Source organism: Natator depressus, chromosome 2 (assembly GCF_965152275.1).
Source record: "Natator depressus isolate rNatDep1 chromosome 2, rNatDep2.hap1, whole genome shotgun sequence".
NCBI classification, from domain to species: domain Eukaryota; kingdom Metazoa; phylum Chordata; order Testudines; family Cheloniidae; genus Natator; species Natator depressus.
Window position 1 is genome coordinate 119,125,296 of NC_134235.1, and position 19,406 is coordinate 119,144,701.

At 40.5% G+C, this 19,406-nt stretch overlaps 1 protein-coding gene across 1 annotated transcript in view; it reads right to left on the reverse strand.

Annotated features, from left to right (window-relative positions):
• Positions 1-19,406, reverse strand: part of PHLPP1 (PH domain and leucine rich repeat protein phosphatase 1) — a 217,992-nt gene that overhangs the window by 31,893 nt on the left and 166,693 nt on the right. The window contains exons 5-10 of the mRNA XM_074944968.1: positions 18,407-18,553; positions 17,610-17,840; positions 13,755-13,957; positions 12,285-12,345; positions 9,000-9,095; positions 5,358-5,513 (exon numbers count right to left, since the gene is read on the reverse strand). Of these exons, the coding sequence (XP_074801069.1) occupies positions 5,358-5,513; positions 9,000-9,095; positions 12,285-12,345; positions 13,755-13,957; positions 17,610-17,840; positions 18,407-18,553 (894 nt within the window). The remainder of the gene's footprint in view (positions 1-5,357; positions 5,514-8,999; positions 9,096-12,284; positions 12,346-13,754; positions 13,958-17,609; positions 17,841-18,406; positions 18,554-19,406) is intronic.

Sequence of the window (19,406 nt, forward strand, 5' to 3'; positions counted from 1 at the left end):
ATGAGGAAGGTATGAAATACTGATAAATCTTCCTCTAGTCATCCAACTACATGGGGATTCACAAACATTGAGGTTTATTAATGAATGAAACTGATTTCCAAGAGAAGTCACAGCTGCAACCTGTTGAACATTCTCCACAGAAAATAAGGGTTTACACACTACAAAAAACTCACACAGAATGCTGAGGGATTAAAAATTCTTTCCATTAAAACAAAAAACCTCCAGGAGCTCTGAAGAACTGAAACTAGGTTAACTAGTTTACACAGATTCCAGAGGAGTCCACTAACGCAGAAAAACGCAGCTTAAATCAACAGTCTCATTTATTATTCACAGGAGCTGTATGACTTGATGGAAGAAGATTGCAATTGCAAGGGTTTTTATTGTTTTTTTTTTTTTTTAAATCTTCCCCCGGCCCCACTCTCGCCTTCATCCTTTAGCAAACAAATACATTGTCTGTTCAAAAATGGATTACAAAGCATAAGCATACTGAACCAAATTACTTTACTAAATCAAAAGAATGCACACCTAATTCTAAAATATATGAGAAGTTACTGTAATAACTTACATTGGCAACAGCATTCTTTTAGTCTTCTCTTTTGTCCACTATATTTTATAAGGTCTGATCAAATAAATTCTCAAATTAAAGGTGCTCTAAGTGACTTAACAACATTTACGAAGAACAAAACATTCCTGCAACCACCATTACTGAATGGTCGGTTTTGAAAATGGTTTAGGGCTTTACCACTGAGCAACCACCTACTTCCTGTGCTGCAAACTACTACAGTTGCAACCAGTAGAGCTACTCAAGCTTGATCCCTTTGGAAGAGAGGTCTGGCAGTACAGCTTTCTTGTGGAAGGGGTCTCAGCCCTCCACCTGGTCCAAAACTGTTCTGGTGACTTTCAAAACACAATGTCAGGCACACACATTTGCAGGGCCTGCAGGAGAGGGTGGGGTTTCAGGGGGATTGTACTTGTGCAGTGGAGAGGAGTAGTGCTTTCTTGGGGACTAAGTTCTGCTGGCTTAAAGGCATAACCTGCTATTTTACTTTACTTCTTGTGATTTGCAACAGGGGCACTTAGAGCTTTGCATAGGTGTGTCTATTGCTGCATGAATCCAAACAAAGTAACTATACAGAAACCCTAAAGCAGAGAGGCTAAGCTATTTGCACGCAGCAATTCTAAGGCAATAGAGCTGGTCAAAACTGGAATTTCTGTTCCATGGAAAATTCTGACATTTTAAAATTTACACTGCCCAGGGATTCCACAGCCTGGGCTCCTCTATGCCAAGCAGAATGCTGGCACAGTCCTTCCCTACAGCTCAAGCTTGGGATCCTCAAATCTACGCTCATTTGTTCTATCCACCTTTCCTTTCCTTAATATAACAGGTTTGGTTTGTTTTTTTTTTAAACCCAAGTGTATATAGTTACAGTTTCCATGTTTGTGGTTAGGATATCAGATCCTACGTTTTTCATTCCCCCTCCCCCCATCTATAACTTAGATCATCACTGCTCATTAACATTCCTCTTTAGAAGCTGTCATTCCAAACTGATACTGGTTTTTGGGACACTGAAGGATTCATAAAAATGAATACTCTGCCAGCAATTCTCAACCACATACCCATACATAAAAGGACAATATTCTCAGAGCAGAGGGCTTAATGAATGGATGGTTTGGAATAACGTAAACCATTAACTCTAAACTAGTTGTATATAAAATAAGTTGATGAGCATCCGCAGATAAATCTCCATCATGCCGATTTAACTTACTGGGCCTGCCCAAGGCTATGGCTACACTAGAGAGCTCGCAGCTGTGTCACTGTAAGATCTCTAGAGTAGCCACCCTAAACCAACGGGGAAGAGCTTTCCCATCAACTTAATCAATCCACCTCCAATGAGAGGTGGTAGCTATGTCTACAGGAGAAGCTCTCCCCACCAACATTGCACTGTCCGCTCTGGCGCTTAGGTTGGTGTAACTTATGTCACTCGGTGGGGGGGCTTATTCACACCCCTGAGCAACATAAGCTATTACTGATGTAAGTGGCAGTGTAGACATAGCCTGAATCATCATAATTCATCCTCAAACCTCCAGGTGGGTTTGGCACTGCTGGCTACGACATTAAATTTGTTTCATGTTCCATCAATGCCCTCTGAGGCCACAGTGCTGGGAATTTACTTAGATACAAGCACTGCCATCTTTCCAGTGCCTGTATTCAAAACACATTCCATGTGCCTGCAGATATCCCACTCATATCACTATCAGATGGAACCAGAATGTCAAGCATGAAAGCCTAGTCCAAACTCAATTGCTTTTCCTTCACTCTGCCCACACACACACCACACCACAAGCACATGAAAAAGTACAGCATCAACATAAGAACTTGATTGCATAACCCTCAGACATACCAGAATACAATAGCGAGGAAATATGAATTAACAGTTACAGAGATAAAAAAGAAAACTTAAGTCACTGGCAGACACACAGGAATTCTGTAGCTTTGACAAAGTGCTAAGTTTCCTCTGGGGTAATAAACATTCAGCTCTGGTTGAAACAAGTCACCTTCAGCTGTACAGCGTATTAAGCTGATACCCTTGATAAAGGGTCACTTATTTTTTTCAACTACAATTCTTTCAGTTGATGTTTTTTAAAAACATGAAGTAAAAAGACATTTTCCAGACAAGACCCACGTTCACACTCTCCAAGTTTGAGGCCTAATCCATGCTGGCCTTTTTCTCAACTGTCACTGCTGCAGCAGTGGTGTGTGCACTAGTAGATCAGCCAAAGTGTCGTTTTTACCATAGTCTCATCTATACCTTTTCTGATTAGGGTTAGGGTTAGCCCGGTTTGTTTCCCTGCCGCATCTGCAGGTTCAGCCGATCGCGGCTCCCACTGGCTGCGGTTCGCCGCTCCAGGCCAACGGGGGCTGCGGGAAGTGGCACGGGCCGAGGGATGTGCTGGCCACCCTTCCTGCAGCCCCCATTGGTCTGGAGCGGCAAACCGCGGACAGCGGGAGCCGCGATCAGCCGAACCTGCAGACGCGGCAGGTAAACAAACCAGCCTGGCCCACCAGGGGCTTTCCCTTAACAAGCGGGGCCCCTAGTTTGAGAACCACTGTGTTGGATGACGTGGTAACAATTTACACCCATAGGTCTACATAAATAATCCAACCAACAGTGGAGCTGCGAAGGTGTTAAGAAAAATTCTAGAGTAGACAAGGCCCATGTATCTCCTGGAACAATACTTGACATCACTAGTATCTAAAGATCTCCTTTACAATGCATTGGGATGTCTAGGTAGCAGAGGGAAAACACAGAACCTTGAGTGGACCTAAAGTTGATGTTAGCACGCAAGGGAAGAGAACATTTGGAATCTGTCATTTACATCTGACTTTAAATTCTGAATTTTCTTCTGATTCTTTATTTCAGTCAAATGTTTTTATGGTACTTAATGTTTTTGCAGTTGATTTTAAGGTGTGCATGTTATGGTACAATCTCCACCTGCAGCTTCTCGATCTTGCCACAAACAGATGGTAAATTTAATTCAGAAAAGGTTTACCTCCCCACCCCCCGTTTCAGAGATGTGAGTAGCTTTCTGAAACTTCTATTTCTTTTTTTGCTCTCCAGGCTTGACTGAGTATATTTTCTTTCTTTTAAAAAAATCTTGAGTAGAAACGTATATTCTTGTTTGAGGAGGGTGCGGGATGTTAGATTTTTTTTTTTTTTTAAACAAAATGAATCTATTCTTGTGTGCACTTATGAACATGTTTGCAGGAACAGGCTCTATGTTCATGCAATGTTATGGTTGAGATTTTATATGTACAAAAAAGACAGGAAGTTCAAAGTTGTCACCCTGTATCAGCAACTATAAATCTGTCCTTCTGCACACAAAATATAGGCAATATTTTTCTTTACTATACAGGCTGTTAAATTTACTGCAAGAACTTACAGTTGCTGTGGTAGCCATATTGTTATGTTTCCTAACTTGTTAATTGCGTGTTTGGTGGCTGCAAAATTCCAACCATAATATCAAACAACTCATTGGAATAAACTGGCTGAGCAAACCTGGCATGTGCATAGTGCTGAATATGGAGGGCATACTGCAATTATCAAACTTTTAAAATCGAAACTCCATTTCAGCTCCCAGCACAAGCACATTTGAAAGATTCCTTAAAACCATGAAGAATGAAGTTCTATGCTTGGGCAACTTGAACTGAAGAAACCTTTCCTAATGAAAATTAACCTTTTGGCATTACAAATTTTAGTCTAGTCTAAAGGATCGTTTTCCCCACAGCAAAGTACTTAAGTTTGGAATTTATATGCAAACCGCCTCTCCAACCAACCCTGTAGCATTATAACCCTCACATAATGAGCCCTTAAAAAAGAAGATATAACACTGCCTTCATAAAAGATTTATAACAAAATAAGGGCATCCGTCTGACTGACACACTACCAATCTTTTGGTGATGAGTCTTGTCTAAATAATGACAGTGAGATTAACAGCTCGGTTTCCCACCCAAGGAGAGCCAGTAGCTGTGCATTCTCTTGTCATAGTTTAAAAAACAAACGAAACAGTCTTGTATGGCAAGTCACATGCAGCACTGATGTCACCAGTAAGCCTATGACCATTGTTGATGCATGAAGGTACGAGAAATATAAAAAGCTAAGCAAGGTAGTCCTATCAAAGGCCTCTAAATCTGCCTCACTCAGATGCTACAAATATGTTTTTAAAATACTTCTTCATGCCACTAGACCATATGCAAATTAAAGTACATTTTGAAGTGTGTGTCTTTAGATTCAGAAACAAAATTACAAAAACTCCAAGGCATGTGAAGCTGCAGTACAGAAATAAAAGGGGAGGTTGGGGGGGAGAATCAAATCAAGTGATGTCACCAACTAAATTAGTGAAACACTGAAAGGCAGGAAAATTTTAGAAGCAGGACCAGAAGAAACCACTGTCAGTTATTTTGACAATCTTATGTGGCAGGTTTTATTTTGTCTGAAAAGAAACAATAAATTTTGGCTTTTGATTCACAAAGAAGCTTCCACACTCTAGGTTAAAATGTTTATTTAAAAATGGCTGCTAACGGGTCTGGGAACGTATAGCAAAAAATGGCATGCATCTTACTTTGTAGCTAGATTTCAAAATGTAGGGGTACCATGGGAGCTTAGTGACAGAAAAAATAAGCATGAGAGCATAAAACCAGAATTAAAAAAATTACTTCTGTTTTAGTGGGTTGGACAGGATATCTGTTCTTAGCACAGAAGGCTCACAGCTTTCAATTTAAGGGACCCTCAGATTACCTTTTTAACTAAGAAATAAAATGAATCAGGTTTGTCAAAAAAGATATTTTTTTTATTTACCTGTCAGCTTTCAGAAGAAGGTTCGATGGGAGCTCCAGGAGCTGGTTGTGTTGCACATCCAGGACTTCTAGTTGCGTTCGTTCAAACCTCTCTGGTAGCCTTCCTAATTGGTTATGTCCTGCCAGCAGCTTACGCAAACTGTTAGTGCAAAACAACCTTTAAAAAAATAAAATGTCAAAAATAAGTAATTCTAAATTAGATAAGGACACACTGAGAACTACTACTTTATAGGGGACCCAAAGCTTGTTTCAAAAAGTGGTTTATAAACAACTGATTAGCAGAAGAGTGATTTTAATAATACATGAGACTTTACAATGTCTTCCCACACCCCACCAACCTCTCAGAAAAGGGATGAGTGTTGATAGATTTGGGGGAGGAGGGGAAGGGACAAGGAAGGGTTATCGGATCACTCCACAGGCTATTCCTAGAGAGAGAATGTCACTGGTGAAGTGGGTAATTACCAACAGTGTCTTCAGAAAGCTGCACCTGTGGGATCTCTCCAGATAATGAAGGATTAAAAAAAGAGTGAGAGAAACACCAACCACCCTGAAAAAGTAGCAGCAGCAGCACTGTGCTGATCATGTGCTGACTCATAATCCACTGTGCTGCCCCTCCCGCTTCCATTTTTCTTTTTGTTAATACCAGACTAACATAAAGCCTCCTTTCCAGTTCTACAGGGAATGAAATTTAACTAATCCGCTTTTCTATCTTGAGCTTTTACAAGCTGCGGATGGCCCAAAGTTCCCCTCACTGCTTCTTTTTGGGCTGGGGGTGAGAATAAAAGGTTTGTTGTGGTCAACTGTAAGTCAAAACCACTAACTGTTCCTACAAAAATGGTTACGGGAATTTAGATATTGGGCCTAAAAAGCCTGATAACACAAACTGATCAAGTTTCAATTTTAAACAGGAAAACTAAATCAAAAGAAAAAAAGATTATTCTTCATCTGCCACCTGTCTTGTAGTCCAGTGACTATACAGTTTAATCAAAAGATGACTGAGCCCCTTTTTGACCTTGCTTTCAAGCAAAGAGTCACATATGACTCAGCATTAGTGGAAACCTTCCTCCCCCTCTTCACAGGAGACCCATAAACTCGCAAAGAATTCTGCCTTCCCTCCCACCCCAATGCATCAACTATTATTATGCAGTGCCATTGTAGGTCATTGGGCAAGTGTGCCAAAGTAATCAATTAAGTATGCTGGCTTTTTCCTTGACAGATTCAGTCAGACACTACAAGTGAGCGCCAGTATCAACAGTTCAGGAGGATGATGGCTTGCATTATGTAACTATGAATACAAATCAATGTCACCACTTTCTCTAGCCAAGACAACCCAGCAATAGGGGTAAGTATCTCTGAAATATATTGTTGAACCCATTTATTTTAGTAGTTTTGTTTTGCTTCAACTCTCAATTTTGTTCAAAAATGCCTCTTACAAGAGAAAAAGAATTATGGAATTTTCCTTCTATTTTTTGTTTCTCATAGGCATGGTCAATGTTGTCAACATAAAATGTTTTAGCTAAAATGTAGTAACTAAAGCTGGCCAACAAAACAGAACGTAGCAGGTGTGAAAAAAAATTGGAAACAGTTTCTGTCCCAAATCAGGATGGAATATCAAAAGCTTAAAGTTTTCTGTGGAAGCTAAATTAAAAAGAAATATAATCAATTTTGGGAGAACCAAAGTGGAATTTTTTGGCTTGCTCCTTGAGCTACCTGATTATCCAAGTTTCAGAGTAGCAGCCCAGCATGTTAGGGAGATGGGGGAACATTGAGACTCCAGTTCTTTGTAAACTCTGCTCCATCTTGACTGTGTAATCTCCACAGCTTGAAGGACTATATCTCAGTTATAAAAGGTAAGTGCAACTACAATCTGCTGCAGCTTATTCAAATTAGGTGCAACCCCCAGGCTCCCAGCAAATCACTACTCTAGCTCTTTATTCATCGAAGTATGGACACTTGTTTTTATGGTATTAAACTTCCCCCAAACAGTGAGCTCTTCATCCACTTAGCATGTCCTGGCACTTCTGTACAATATGGAAACAAATCAACCAGGTTTCCTTTGAGAGTGGGATGGAGTAAGAAGGCAGAAGGGAATGCTCCAAAGACCATATTTATACCTAAGTGCCAGAGGATTTTGTTGATAGTGATGATAAACATTTGGGAATGGATATCAAAGCTTGAATCCAGGCCCAAACTTGCCTGAAGTTCAGGGATGTTCAGAGCCAATGTTTTGGGGTGGGCCCATCAATAAGCATAATATCACTAAGTTACCTAAGCATATGCTATCAGGAAGAGCTACCGAGGTTTAAGACATGTCCTGGCATTTAATCGGAAGATGGGAGAAGATGCATGCTGATTGTACCTTGGAGCCATTAGTTTCAGCCAATCATTCATCTCCAGAGATGCCCTATGTATGCCTTGATAGTTTTTGCTGTTCTAAAATACAAGTGAAAGGCAACTGGGCATATTTTTCTTATGAGTAATGCAGTTTCAGTTGATGTGAACAAGGCATTTCTAGAGAATTAACAGTATGTACGTTAGCCTGCTAGGTTGCTCAAGTCATTTTCTCACATTTCTTTCAGCCTATATTTCTAAATTCTGCCTTTACTTTCTATTTCTAATGCAAAGTCCTTGGTTCACACCACAGTTCTCACCTGGACTAAAATAATCTCCTCTCTGGCTTCCCTAACACTCTTCTTTGCCATGTAATCAACACAGCACCAAAAATCTTCCTTTCCCATGTCTCATCCCTTTGAGTTGCTACAATGGCTCTTTTTCCATAAAAAGTCTGAACTTATCCTCACTTTTATGGATATGCCCCTCATCCCTTCACCCACTCTTCTCACCACACGATTGCTGCCTGTGTCTTCTCCCACGCTCACCATGTCTTTTTCCATGCTGCTCCCTATGCCAGATATGACAACCCTCTTCCTATGAGCCACACATTTTCACTCTAATTCCTCCTCAAAACCCACTTTTCACTTTGATTTCCAAACTGACCTCCACTCATGTGCCAGCTAATTCCCGTTGTCTCAAGGTGCTATTTACAAAAGATATGAAAATATTAAGATCTTTCTTCTCTTCGCTATAATTTATATTTGTCTGTTAAGCTAACTCTTGGGGGGCAGGGTCCATCTTTTTACCTGAGAATACTGCTGACTATCCAACAACTCACTGTACAAACCTAGAAAAGTCCCAGCCCTTTGTTTCAACTATTTGCTGAGTCTTGTCATATCTTAGGTGGGTAATGTCCTTAGGGGCAGGGATTGCTCTATGTCTCTACTTTGCACCATGGAGGCTTGTTTGGGACTTCTAGGGGAACAGAATTAAGTTGTAATTTCTGAATCTATAAAGCATCAAAGTTATGGTTGTAAATATTTAATAAGGTTTCCTCTCTGAATAGCTGCATAGACAGCTTTAGAACTTCTTTCTGGAATTCAAAGACATTGTTCTCTGCATGAAAGTAAAGAAGAAAGGCTGTGCTGAAGCTTATGGCATGATGACAATCCCATGAGGTAAAAATAAAATCAATCAAAAGATAAAACAAGGTTGTCAGTCAATGGCACACACTAAACACTGAATCAGCAATTATTTTTGAACTTGATTATCTTGTCCCAAGTGACGTAACCTGGTCCGAAGGACTCACCGGGCAGGCAGTTCACGTAGTTGATTGTGGCCAACATCCAGCACTTCTAGTTTTCTGCTGTCACATACCCACTCAGGCAGGCTTTCCAGATGGTTTCTATGGGGATGAACACAGGGATCAAACGAAGGTGTAGTCCTTAAAGACTGCTACTGACACAATCAAACACTCATCTGTATACACACACACACACAAAGCCTGCTGCACACACAGGTCCCAGTGGGAACTGTAGATCCTCTCACCATTGAGAAAACACTGAGGACAGTAAGATTTTGGTTGAAAGAGGAGACAAAGCAGCCAATTATTTTATAAACTAAACATTATGGAGAAGAGGGTAAGTTTTCAAACTCTACACTGAAAGCATGCACAAAGGTGAAGCTGGGCATACAAATACTGCAAATACTTTCCTCTTTGCAACTGTAAAGCACCTAGTACAAGGAAAAACAGATATAGCACTTAACTGAATGCTCAGATACACAACTAGGCATCTAACTTAATATAGTTGCATATAGAATTTTTAAGATTAGGGAACAATATTTTTGACTCCATAGAAATCAACAGTCCTTTGTCATTCGTGTACTTGTGTCCCCTTTGGATTTATTCAAATAATGATCTTTAACCAAAAAAAGCTAATAGTGATCAAGCCCATACTTTTACTGAAATATCAATTACCTTACAGACATAATCATGAATCCCAAATGAATCAAACTATTCCTCTAGAAAAAAACTGAAGAAAACCCATTGCTTAACTGTATGCCAATTTATTATAGAATACAAAAATGAAATCATAAAGAAGTTTCAAAGTCATTGCAAAATCAAATATTGCTTAATATGATTTGTAAGAAATGGAGAACAAAGCATTACAAACAGCACTTTTCAGTAAATCATACTTACGCATACCCAATTACCCTGATTTATGTTCTTGCACTTCTAAAAATTGATGGCCACTTCCCCAGGCTAGCTCATTTACTGCTGTGCTCCCATTTAAAATTTTCAATAGCTTACAAGTGACTGAAGCAGTGTTTATTAAGTTAATGGCACTTAAGTGGAGGTTACTTACTATAACTGGAGGTTCTTCGATATGTGTGGTCCCTATCTGTATTCCACACGTGGGTACACATGCATGCCATGCACCCGAGTCTGTAGACTTTAACAAACAGTGTCCGTTGGCACAACTAAAATGTCAAAAAGTGGCTCCTAGCAGTGGGCTACGAATGGGTCACAGGTGTGGTGGTAGAGGGGGCCAGAAAGCAGGGCCTCAGTCTTCCGTTGCTTGTGGGGAGGCTCGGCAGGATGCTGCCAGTAAAAACACAAGAGGAGAAGGTGGTGACCTTAGTTTATAGGTCTAACTTTAGTGCTTTCTCCTTGGGGCTGGTGACTTATCAGGAACCGGAGAATCGGCCTTAAGTCCTTGAATGAGTAGAGAGAGAGTCAGCCTTTGTGTTAAAGAGGTTGGGCACAAAGGGAAGATCTTTGATATATTCTGCATCTCTTTACGGCCACAAATCCCTCCTTGTACCAATGCCAGTGGCCAAGCTTCTGGATGCTGCAACAACCGCATCCCGCAGAGCCATTTTCACTACCAGCTTGCCACCCTCTAGAAAGGAGAGGAATTGGGTTCTGTCCTCAGAGGAAAGTTTGTCCTGAATAGGCTGGCAGGCTAGAGTAGTTATTAAAGTCATACTTGGCTAGGAGAGCCTGGTAATTGGAACTGGAAGAATTGCAAGCCCACAGAGAAGACATTTTCCCCAGGAGGTCCAGTCTCGGAGCTCTTGTCTGATGGGGTGGTCTTTAAGTATTGAGACCTATTAGGTTTCGTAGCAGCCTGTACCATCAGAGAGTTGAGAGCAGGGTGGAGAACAGGAATTTAGCTCCCTTTGCTGGAACAAAAGAGCAATTCTCAGCCCTCTTAGATGTGGGGGGCAGGATGCTGGGGTGTGCCAGACCAATCTCGCCACCAGTTCCAATATGGCCTGTTAACAGCGTAAACCACCTTATTGACCCCGGAGGCTGCAGAATGTCCAACAGCCAGTGGTGTGGGTCTTGGACTTCCTCAAGAGATAACTGGAGATCACCAGCTGCTTTTCACAGTAAGTCCTGGTATTGCCTATGGTCATCTGGTGGGGAGGGGCAAGAAGGAGAGACCATCTCATCCAGGGAAGAGGAGACTTCCATCGGAAATGTTGGTACCTGCCGTCCCAGTGCAACATCCTCCTCCTCCTCATACACTGATGGAACCAGTTGTTGGAGCAAGGGGGAGGGGACTGGAAAGACTCCTGGGTGTGTCCTGGATGTCTGGTATAGGGATCCCACGGTCCCCAATAGGGCAAAAAAGAGGGGCCAATTGTTTGAGGGGGACCCCATGGCATAGAGAACCATTGGTTCCTAGGGAGGTCATGTTCATAACAGTAGCGACCATAAATCCTGGCTCACGTGTCCAGGCTTAGCTCTCTCTGTGGGGATGAAGGAGGGATTGGCTCATCATATTTGTCTGAATCTGAAAATTGCTCTTATAATGGTGAAGCTGTCAGTATTGGGGCAATCCTTCCTGATGGTTGTAAGAAAGACTGTTCCTGAGACACCAAAGCAGTCTTCCAGCGTAGCTATGTCCCTCAAGGGGGCTAGGCCAGAGAAGATGGGAGTTCTGATGGTCAGCACTGACGGTAACAGTACATCTCTGGTCATGCTGTGTTCTTTGGGAGGACGAGTTGGTACCACTGAGTTGAGAGCTGCACTGGTGGATGGAACTGGCCATTTACTTATCTGCACATAAGGGCTTGTAGATTTTAACGGACACTACTTGTCAAAATCTCTGGATTCAGCCGCATGTGTACACATGTGTGGAACACAGCACTCGAAAAAGCAGCACAACCATAAGTCATCCGTGTTTAGGAAACTACTTGAACACGATTTAAATACTGAGCTTAATAGAGAACGAAACCGATACAGAGGAAGCGCTCAAGAAACCTCTCTGTTACGAATCCAGCCTCTCTTTTAACCAATGAAGTTTATACAAAAGTAACTGTAAATAACTCCAGTAGTATGTTTATCACAAAATTAAAGAGAAACAGGCAGAGTGTCCAGTACATAGGACCAGAGAGGGGGGGCAGCTGAAGAACTGGGAATAAAATTCAAAATTCCTGATACCTCTTGGGCAACATCACAGCCCTTCCGTAATTCGGTATTTAAGGTCAGTAAAACACAGGTGAGCCTTGCTTACTTCACATGAACTTAACTGATTGATGTAGATGCTACAAATAGCAAAAGAAGGCACATCATCCTTCTTACCTAGAAATATCCATAGATGTCAGATGATTTGGAACTGGATACACATCAAGATGAACAAGTTCTGGGAGAAGAAAAAAGACAACTAATTTTATGAAAGGCAAAATAGTCATTTACTGTATTAAGCAGCTTTATTAATTGTGTCAGAGTGTATTGCATATGAAGTATATTTGCTATGCAGCAGACAATACAATAATCAAAATGAACCATTTAAAACAGTATTTCGTTAATTTTACAAAAGGAAACAAGTGCTAACTGAAATTTTATTATTTTCCCAACTTCCTCCTACCCACAGCTCCAACCTTTGGCTTTATTTCCTTTATTCTATTTCTATTTAATAAGACAGCAGAGACAGGCATAAATCTGCGTTACTTTTTCACTAATTAATAGAGTCATTGTTACTGGGTACCTAGAAGCAGATGGTCTCCTCTCAGACACAATGGGTCATCTCTTAGATGTGCCATGCTCAACCAGATCCCACAGATATGAAGCACATTCTTCAATTTGGGATTCAGTGACAATGTCAGAGTCATTTGCATTCCTGTGGGATTTTTTTTTTTTAAGCAGCCCAGCAGGCATTTCATAATTATGTACCACTAGTAACAATGTAAGCACTTTTTTTTGTTTAATAAGGTTTTTAAAACTAAGACCTATGCAATAAATATTAAGATTCTCAATTCAGAATGAAGGCTGAAACTCACTGTAAGTAATACAAATTACAATTAAGCCTACATAGTGTTCTAAAATGAAGATGTACGTACACAATACGTTACCTTCAGAGTTACAACTTACAAATAGTAAAATGAGCTAGGAAAAAAACATGGAAGGAGGAGAGAGATTGGACAGTAATAAATTATGTTGGCCGGTTCACCCAGGACCACTTGTGAAGAGTCCCTTGCTTCTGTTTCAGAACAGTCCTTGCCTATCCTATCACTTTTGACTGAAATAAGCAGTTGATCATAACCAAAACATTGACTGACCATAGGATTTGTAACTTTAACCACAACACAGGTAGGGAGATCTGCTCATAAAAATACATACCACTTTACTAGGTCTCCCAAAAGGCCAATTGTTCAAACACTGCTTACCTCCAGAAAGGAGAAACAACTTCCTTCATTTGCCTTGGCAAGGCAACACACATAGCATATAGGGTAATTAACACTTTCAAGACCCTTCTGACATTGTATAATGTGGAGGGTTAAGACTGGAATTTCTACTTTCATTCTAAATTTCTATGATGCTGTGTCCTTCAAGTCAGCCACTTAGTGTCATTTGAACATAATTTTTGAAACTTAAAATTACCATTGACGTGATATAGGTCATAAGGTTCTCATTTATCCAAAGGTCACATTAACAGACCCCTTGATTAAGCCCAATTATGTGTATTCCACTTAATAAGCATTCATTCTGCTGTAAGAAAACCAGATAACGAAAAGACAGACCTCAACACGATAGCCTTGAAAACGGCCTTACCATTTGAAAAGGCATAAAGAGCTTTGAGAAAATATCCACTGATTTTGAGGGTCACCAGCTGGTTCCGTTCACAGTGCAGCACTTCGATGTTGTTGAAAACTGTTGCATCGAGCTCACACAGTTTATTGTCTCGTAGGTCTAACTGGGTCACATGATGCAGGAAGTCTACTTCATCCGCCACCAGCCTCCTAATTACATTCAATCTTGCAAAGGGAGGGAAAAATAAGAGTTGCTAGTACACAATTACTACACACTCCCCTCTGGCAGGGTAGAGGAAAAGATAAACTTTGCTCTCCAATTAAGCTATTCCACGATGGCTGGGACACAATGATAAGCCTCAGGATCCTGACCTACTTCCACTGTAATTGGTTTTATTCTTCCTCTCTTCTTTGGGATATCTTTAAACAGGATGGTTCAGCTCTTTTATCAAATCTACTGTTACACTGGGATAATGACACTGACCTCTTTTGAAGAATGCTTTCAGATCTACCGAGCACGGCGTAAGAGCTAGTGCTATTATTATGGTGTCCAACACAATAAAGGTGGTCTTGCTGTGATTTACTCAAAAAGTAAAAACTTAACAGTTTGGCTAGCCTTCAAAGAACCACAGTAATCATCTGCTAGACAGGCCGAGCAGATACCAGTACGTACCGTGCTGAAGTGAAAAGCTGAAAATACTGGGAGTCTGACTTACTGAAAGGCAAGATCCAGAATTCTAAATTCCACACACCACCACTCACATCTCACTTCACCACCTTCCAAGGCAACCAAATACGAAGTCAGAAGAAAGCGTACTGAACTCAAAAGGTAACGAGGGGAGAGGATCTAGAAGTAAGGGCTTATCTAACCCAGTGAATTAGTATGCAGCAAGTCTGGGTATGAATCTACAGTGCACCAGCCTGCCACACACTAACCCACTGTGTAGACAAGAACAGTTCTTACTGCTTTACTGTTTTCAATGTAGCAGTTACTAGACTGAAGCCAGCCAGTTCTCAATGACCTCCCCAGGAATTGTTATGAACATAAAGATGATCTATAAAAAGGAGCAACAAGAAGATTTCAGTGCACTTCAAAAAATTGTCTTAGCAGCGAAACCTAACTTTAAAAAAAAAGTCAACACAGCTTGGTGTTTTTAACTAGACAGGAAATGCTTTGCCCTGGTTTCACTGCAGCATTATACATATCATGTAGCAGATAGGGTTAATGAACAAATCCAACACAAAACACTCAAGCTGGTGGAGGACTACATTCATTATTTCAAAAGTGATATTCATCTCTTGGGGTACAAGGAAGCAGACGACAGAGATGGGCTCTGAGCAGCAGACTTTTCCAAAGTTCAGGATATTTTGACACACTATTTTGGTTCAGGCCTATTTGTACTATGAGGCCACCGAGTAATAATATTAATGTTCAAAAGCTGAGCTTGGTACAGCCATCATGGATTTCACGATTTTCCTTTCTTACTTCGAGCAGTATAAACCTGGTTGGCTAACAGACAGTAAAAGCTCAATGACATTACGTGGATAGGACCGGATCACTGGATGCACAGTGAACACTCACATTTCTCCTAAAGATCAAGAGCTTCCTCCTCCCTCTCCCCATCACCAAATGACCAAAGAGTTAAAAAAAAAAAAAAAATGTTTTTTAAAAAATCAGTCATTATAATGAGAGTTGGTTCCTGGATGGCAGCTTGTGTATCCAATATTATTCACTGTTACCATAGGATATACAGTCATTGCTATTTAAAGAGAATGAAAAAACTAGAAGGGTCATTTGAGTACAAACCAATCTTCAAAATTTTCCTCCTTACAAAAAAAAATTAGCCCTGTTATTGGAGGTGTTTAGCACCTCTGAAAATCATGCCACATGTTCCACAGTATCATAAAAATGAAAGACTGGAAGGGACCTCGATTGGCTATCTAGTCCAGTTCCCTGCACTGAGGAAGGACTAAGTATCTCTAGACTTCCCTGACAGGTGTTTGTCTAACCTGTTTTAAAAAACCTCCAATGACAGAAATTCCACAAACTCCCAAGATAATTTGCTCCAGTGCTTAATTACCCTTAGGAAGTTTTTCCTAATGTCTAACTGAAATCTCCCTTGCTGCAGTTTAAGCCCATTACTTCTTGTCCTGTCCTCAGTGCATAAGGAGAACAATTTATCACCCTCTTTGTAACAGCCTTTTACATACTTGGAAGACTTATGTTGCTCCTCTACTCTAGACTAAACACATCCAGTATTTTCAATCTTTCCTTGTAGGTATGTTTTCTAGACCTTTAATCATTTCTGTTGCTCTCTTTTGTTTCTTCTCCAATTTTGTCTTTCCTGAAGCATGGTGCCTAGAACTGGACACAGCACTCCAGCTGAGGCCTCCTTAGAGCTGAGTAGAGAGTGTTTCTAGGACTTGCACCCTTTGCACTGGTCACACTGACCAGTCTACCTTCTCCTAAATGAGCTGCACTTAGTAAAGTGTGTTGATTAAAACTCAAGTTCTAATAATGGATGTGAAAAATCAATTTGATAAAGAGAAGCCCACATACAATTTTAAAAAGCAACTTTTTTTTAAAAAAACAGATTAAGGATCCGTTTGCAATATCTGAATACTTTCCTCATGGATCCATCATTGCACTGGCCCTTCTTCATTGCAAAGAAACCAGGCTATGTGACAACGTGATATCCAGTACATTTCAGTTATATTAACCTAGTTTCCAAAAAGCACTCTGAAATCCAGTTTTGTTTGGAACCTTGCACTCCTTTGCTCATCAGCATTGCAGCAGTGCCATGAAGGCTATCCCTCCCCCAGAGCCTGATTGGTTAGGATTGGAAAGGGACTGGAGAAACTGGCCTCTCCACCCACACAGAGCCCTGGTTGACTAGAAAACTGGCAGGAAACTCCATCCTTACTTCGGTGCTAGCTCTCTTCCAAGTGGTGGAGAGGGACCATGCTATCACTAAACGAACACAGCAGGCCAAAAGTCTGAACTTGGGGCTCAGGAATTGTCCTAAGGAGCAATCTAAGCATGCCGTAAGAATTGGATACTATCCAAAGGGAAGATGACGACTTAATCCATGACCGAGGCTGAGGCTCTGAGGGGCCCTGAGACTGTTTGTGATTGATGGAGGGAGACTTCCTTTTAAGCATTTTGGATTTATGTCATACTCCTAATGACTGCTCTATTTAATGACATTGGGATTCTGTTCATGCTAATAAATGCATTGGGAGAGAGCTGCGCACTGGAGTGATTCCTGGGTGAATTCATGCTTCCCCAAAGGTTGTAAGAATTTGAAACAATCTAGCAGAGAGGGGAGCCCCACCACAGTTGTTTATATAGAGGACTTGTCAACACACTGCTGAGATCATCAATAAAATATTACATATGGTGAATTTGGCTAGGTATTGTCCAGATAACTAATCTGTGCAGTATCATATTTTTGTTCTCTCTCCCCTTTACTGCCCACTTGTTTGTCTAGTCCATCTGTTATTTCTTGTCTTTTAAGTTGTAAGCTCTTTCAGACAGAGGACTATCATTTATTGTATGTTTATACACTACTTGCACAATGAAACCCTGACCTGGCTGGGCCTGTCAGTGATATTGCAAGGTGTTTTTTTGTTTTGTTTGTGTTTTTTAAATTTACAGATTTTTTTTTAAACATTAAATCCTTTATTTCCCTAACCCCCACCTTTTCCCAAAAGAGTTCTAGTCATCGCAAGCAGTGTGAGTTTGTATAGTATGATCTGAAATGTGGTATGATGAACTAATATAAACAGCATCACACCCAGGGCCAACTATCACTATGTAAAAGTAACTTCTACACCAATAATTCAGGTTTGCTTATTTTCCCCCTCAAGTGTTTACCTTAGATCCACATGTTTAACATGAGGCATTCTTCTTAATGTCTGTAGGTTGAGGGTCTCCATACAGTTTCCAGACATACAAAGTTTATCCATGGCAGTCAGCTTCTCTAGTACCCCTGGAATGTCCGTGAATTCATTGAAGGAAAGACTCAGATAGTTGAGCTGATGTATACTCTCCAATTCAGCAGGAAGGGACTGGAGAAAGTTACCATCCAGCAAAAACGTCTGCAAACTAGGGGAAAAATAAAATGACCCTTTAAACTACATTTCCTGGTACCGAACATGTATTCAGCACAAATCGTGTCAACTAAGGTTGCAGAAAACTAAGGTAGTGAGAAAAAAGTTTAAAAAGGTAAGCATAACATAGGTCTGCAATAATATGACAAAAATCTTACAAGCTCTGCTAATTCTGCACCGTGGACCATAGCTGTGTCACATCTTCAAAGGTTTCCAGAATTCCCACTTCTCTTGCACGTACTGCAGCCTTCTTTAGATCTTACACAATTAGCTTTGTTTATACAACAAATGGATTTTAAATTTGTCTTCCCAGTATAAATAAGGCTATTTTAAAAATTATATTGAGAATAGAAAAGCTAGGAACAAAGAAGACTCTTCCCCCACCTGCTGTTTCTGATTGCTCAACATGAGCATAAAAGCAAACCCTCTGTGACAAACAGTGCAGCAAGTTAGAGAGTGTATACATACATATAGTAAGACATGCATAGGGGTTCACAATCTTCTATTGTCTGTATCAATAGGATCCCACTGAGTACGTACACTAAGTTTAAAAATACGTACTTGTGCATATCACCTACAGCTGCTGGAACTCTTCTGAGGGCATTACAGGACACATTGAGTTCAGTCAGGGTTGGAATACTGCAAACTGCCAATGGGAAGTCTCCTAAATGATTACTGGAAAGGTTAAGGCTCTTCAACTTTGTGAATCTATAATAAGAAACAGAGGAAAACACACTTTAAGGAAATGGAATATGAAATGCACCACGTTACTACAGTTGTCTTGTAGTAACTGAAATATAATGTACATTTGATTATTTGAATGCTGCTGGTGTGCATTTCAAGTCTGTACTTTCTGGGTGTCATACACAGATTTGTAGGCTCAGTTAAAGATACTTAAGCGGGCCACTGAAAGTTTGTTGATTCCCTTGACGTCAAAGCACCATTTGGTATAGGCAGAAGAGGGAAACCAGAGTGAAACACTAAATACATTTTCTACAAGTGCATCAGAGTGCAATAGATTCACCCCCATCCTGTCAGAATAGTATGGTAGATTTTACTTTTAACAAGGTCTTCTGTGGAATTTTGATCTTGCACTGAAGTACTACTGTATTCTAACATGCTTCATGCTACAGGACCACCCATATAGTTAGCAGCATCAGTTATCAGGTGCATGGTTCCCTCTACATAAGCCCTTTCAACTGAAAACCCTGTGCTGCATGGCTCAGTTTTGTTCATCTGTGCAGACTTCATATCTCAACTGGAAAATTCTTAATAGATTTTTATGTTAATTTGAACTGAAAGGGAACATCCATTACAGTAAACTTAAATTTAGCAACACTTTTGGTAATGGAAGAAGCACTTCTTTAAAATCTCAGTTCTGCATATCTGCAGACAAGGGTGTCTGCAATTACACTGATTTCATAATTTTATCCTCCTGACATGCGTCATGGGATTCCTAAAAACTTCGGTTTCTCATATCTCTTGAAAGGAAAACTTGCATATGCAGCCTACACTCACCTTGCTAAAAATGCAAAAATACTGGTTAAAAAAAGAGAGAGGA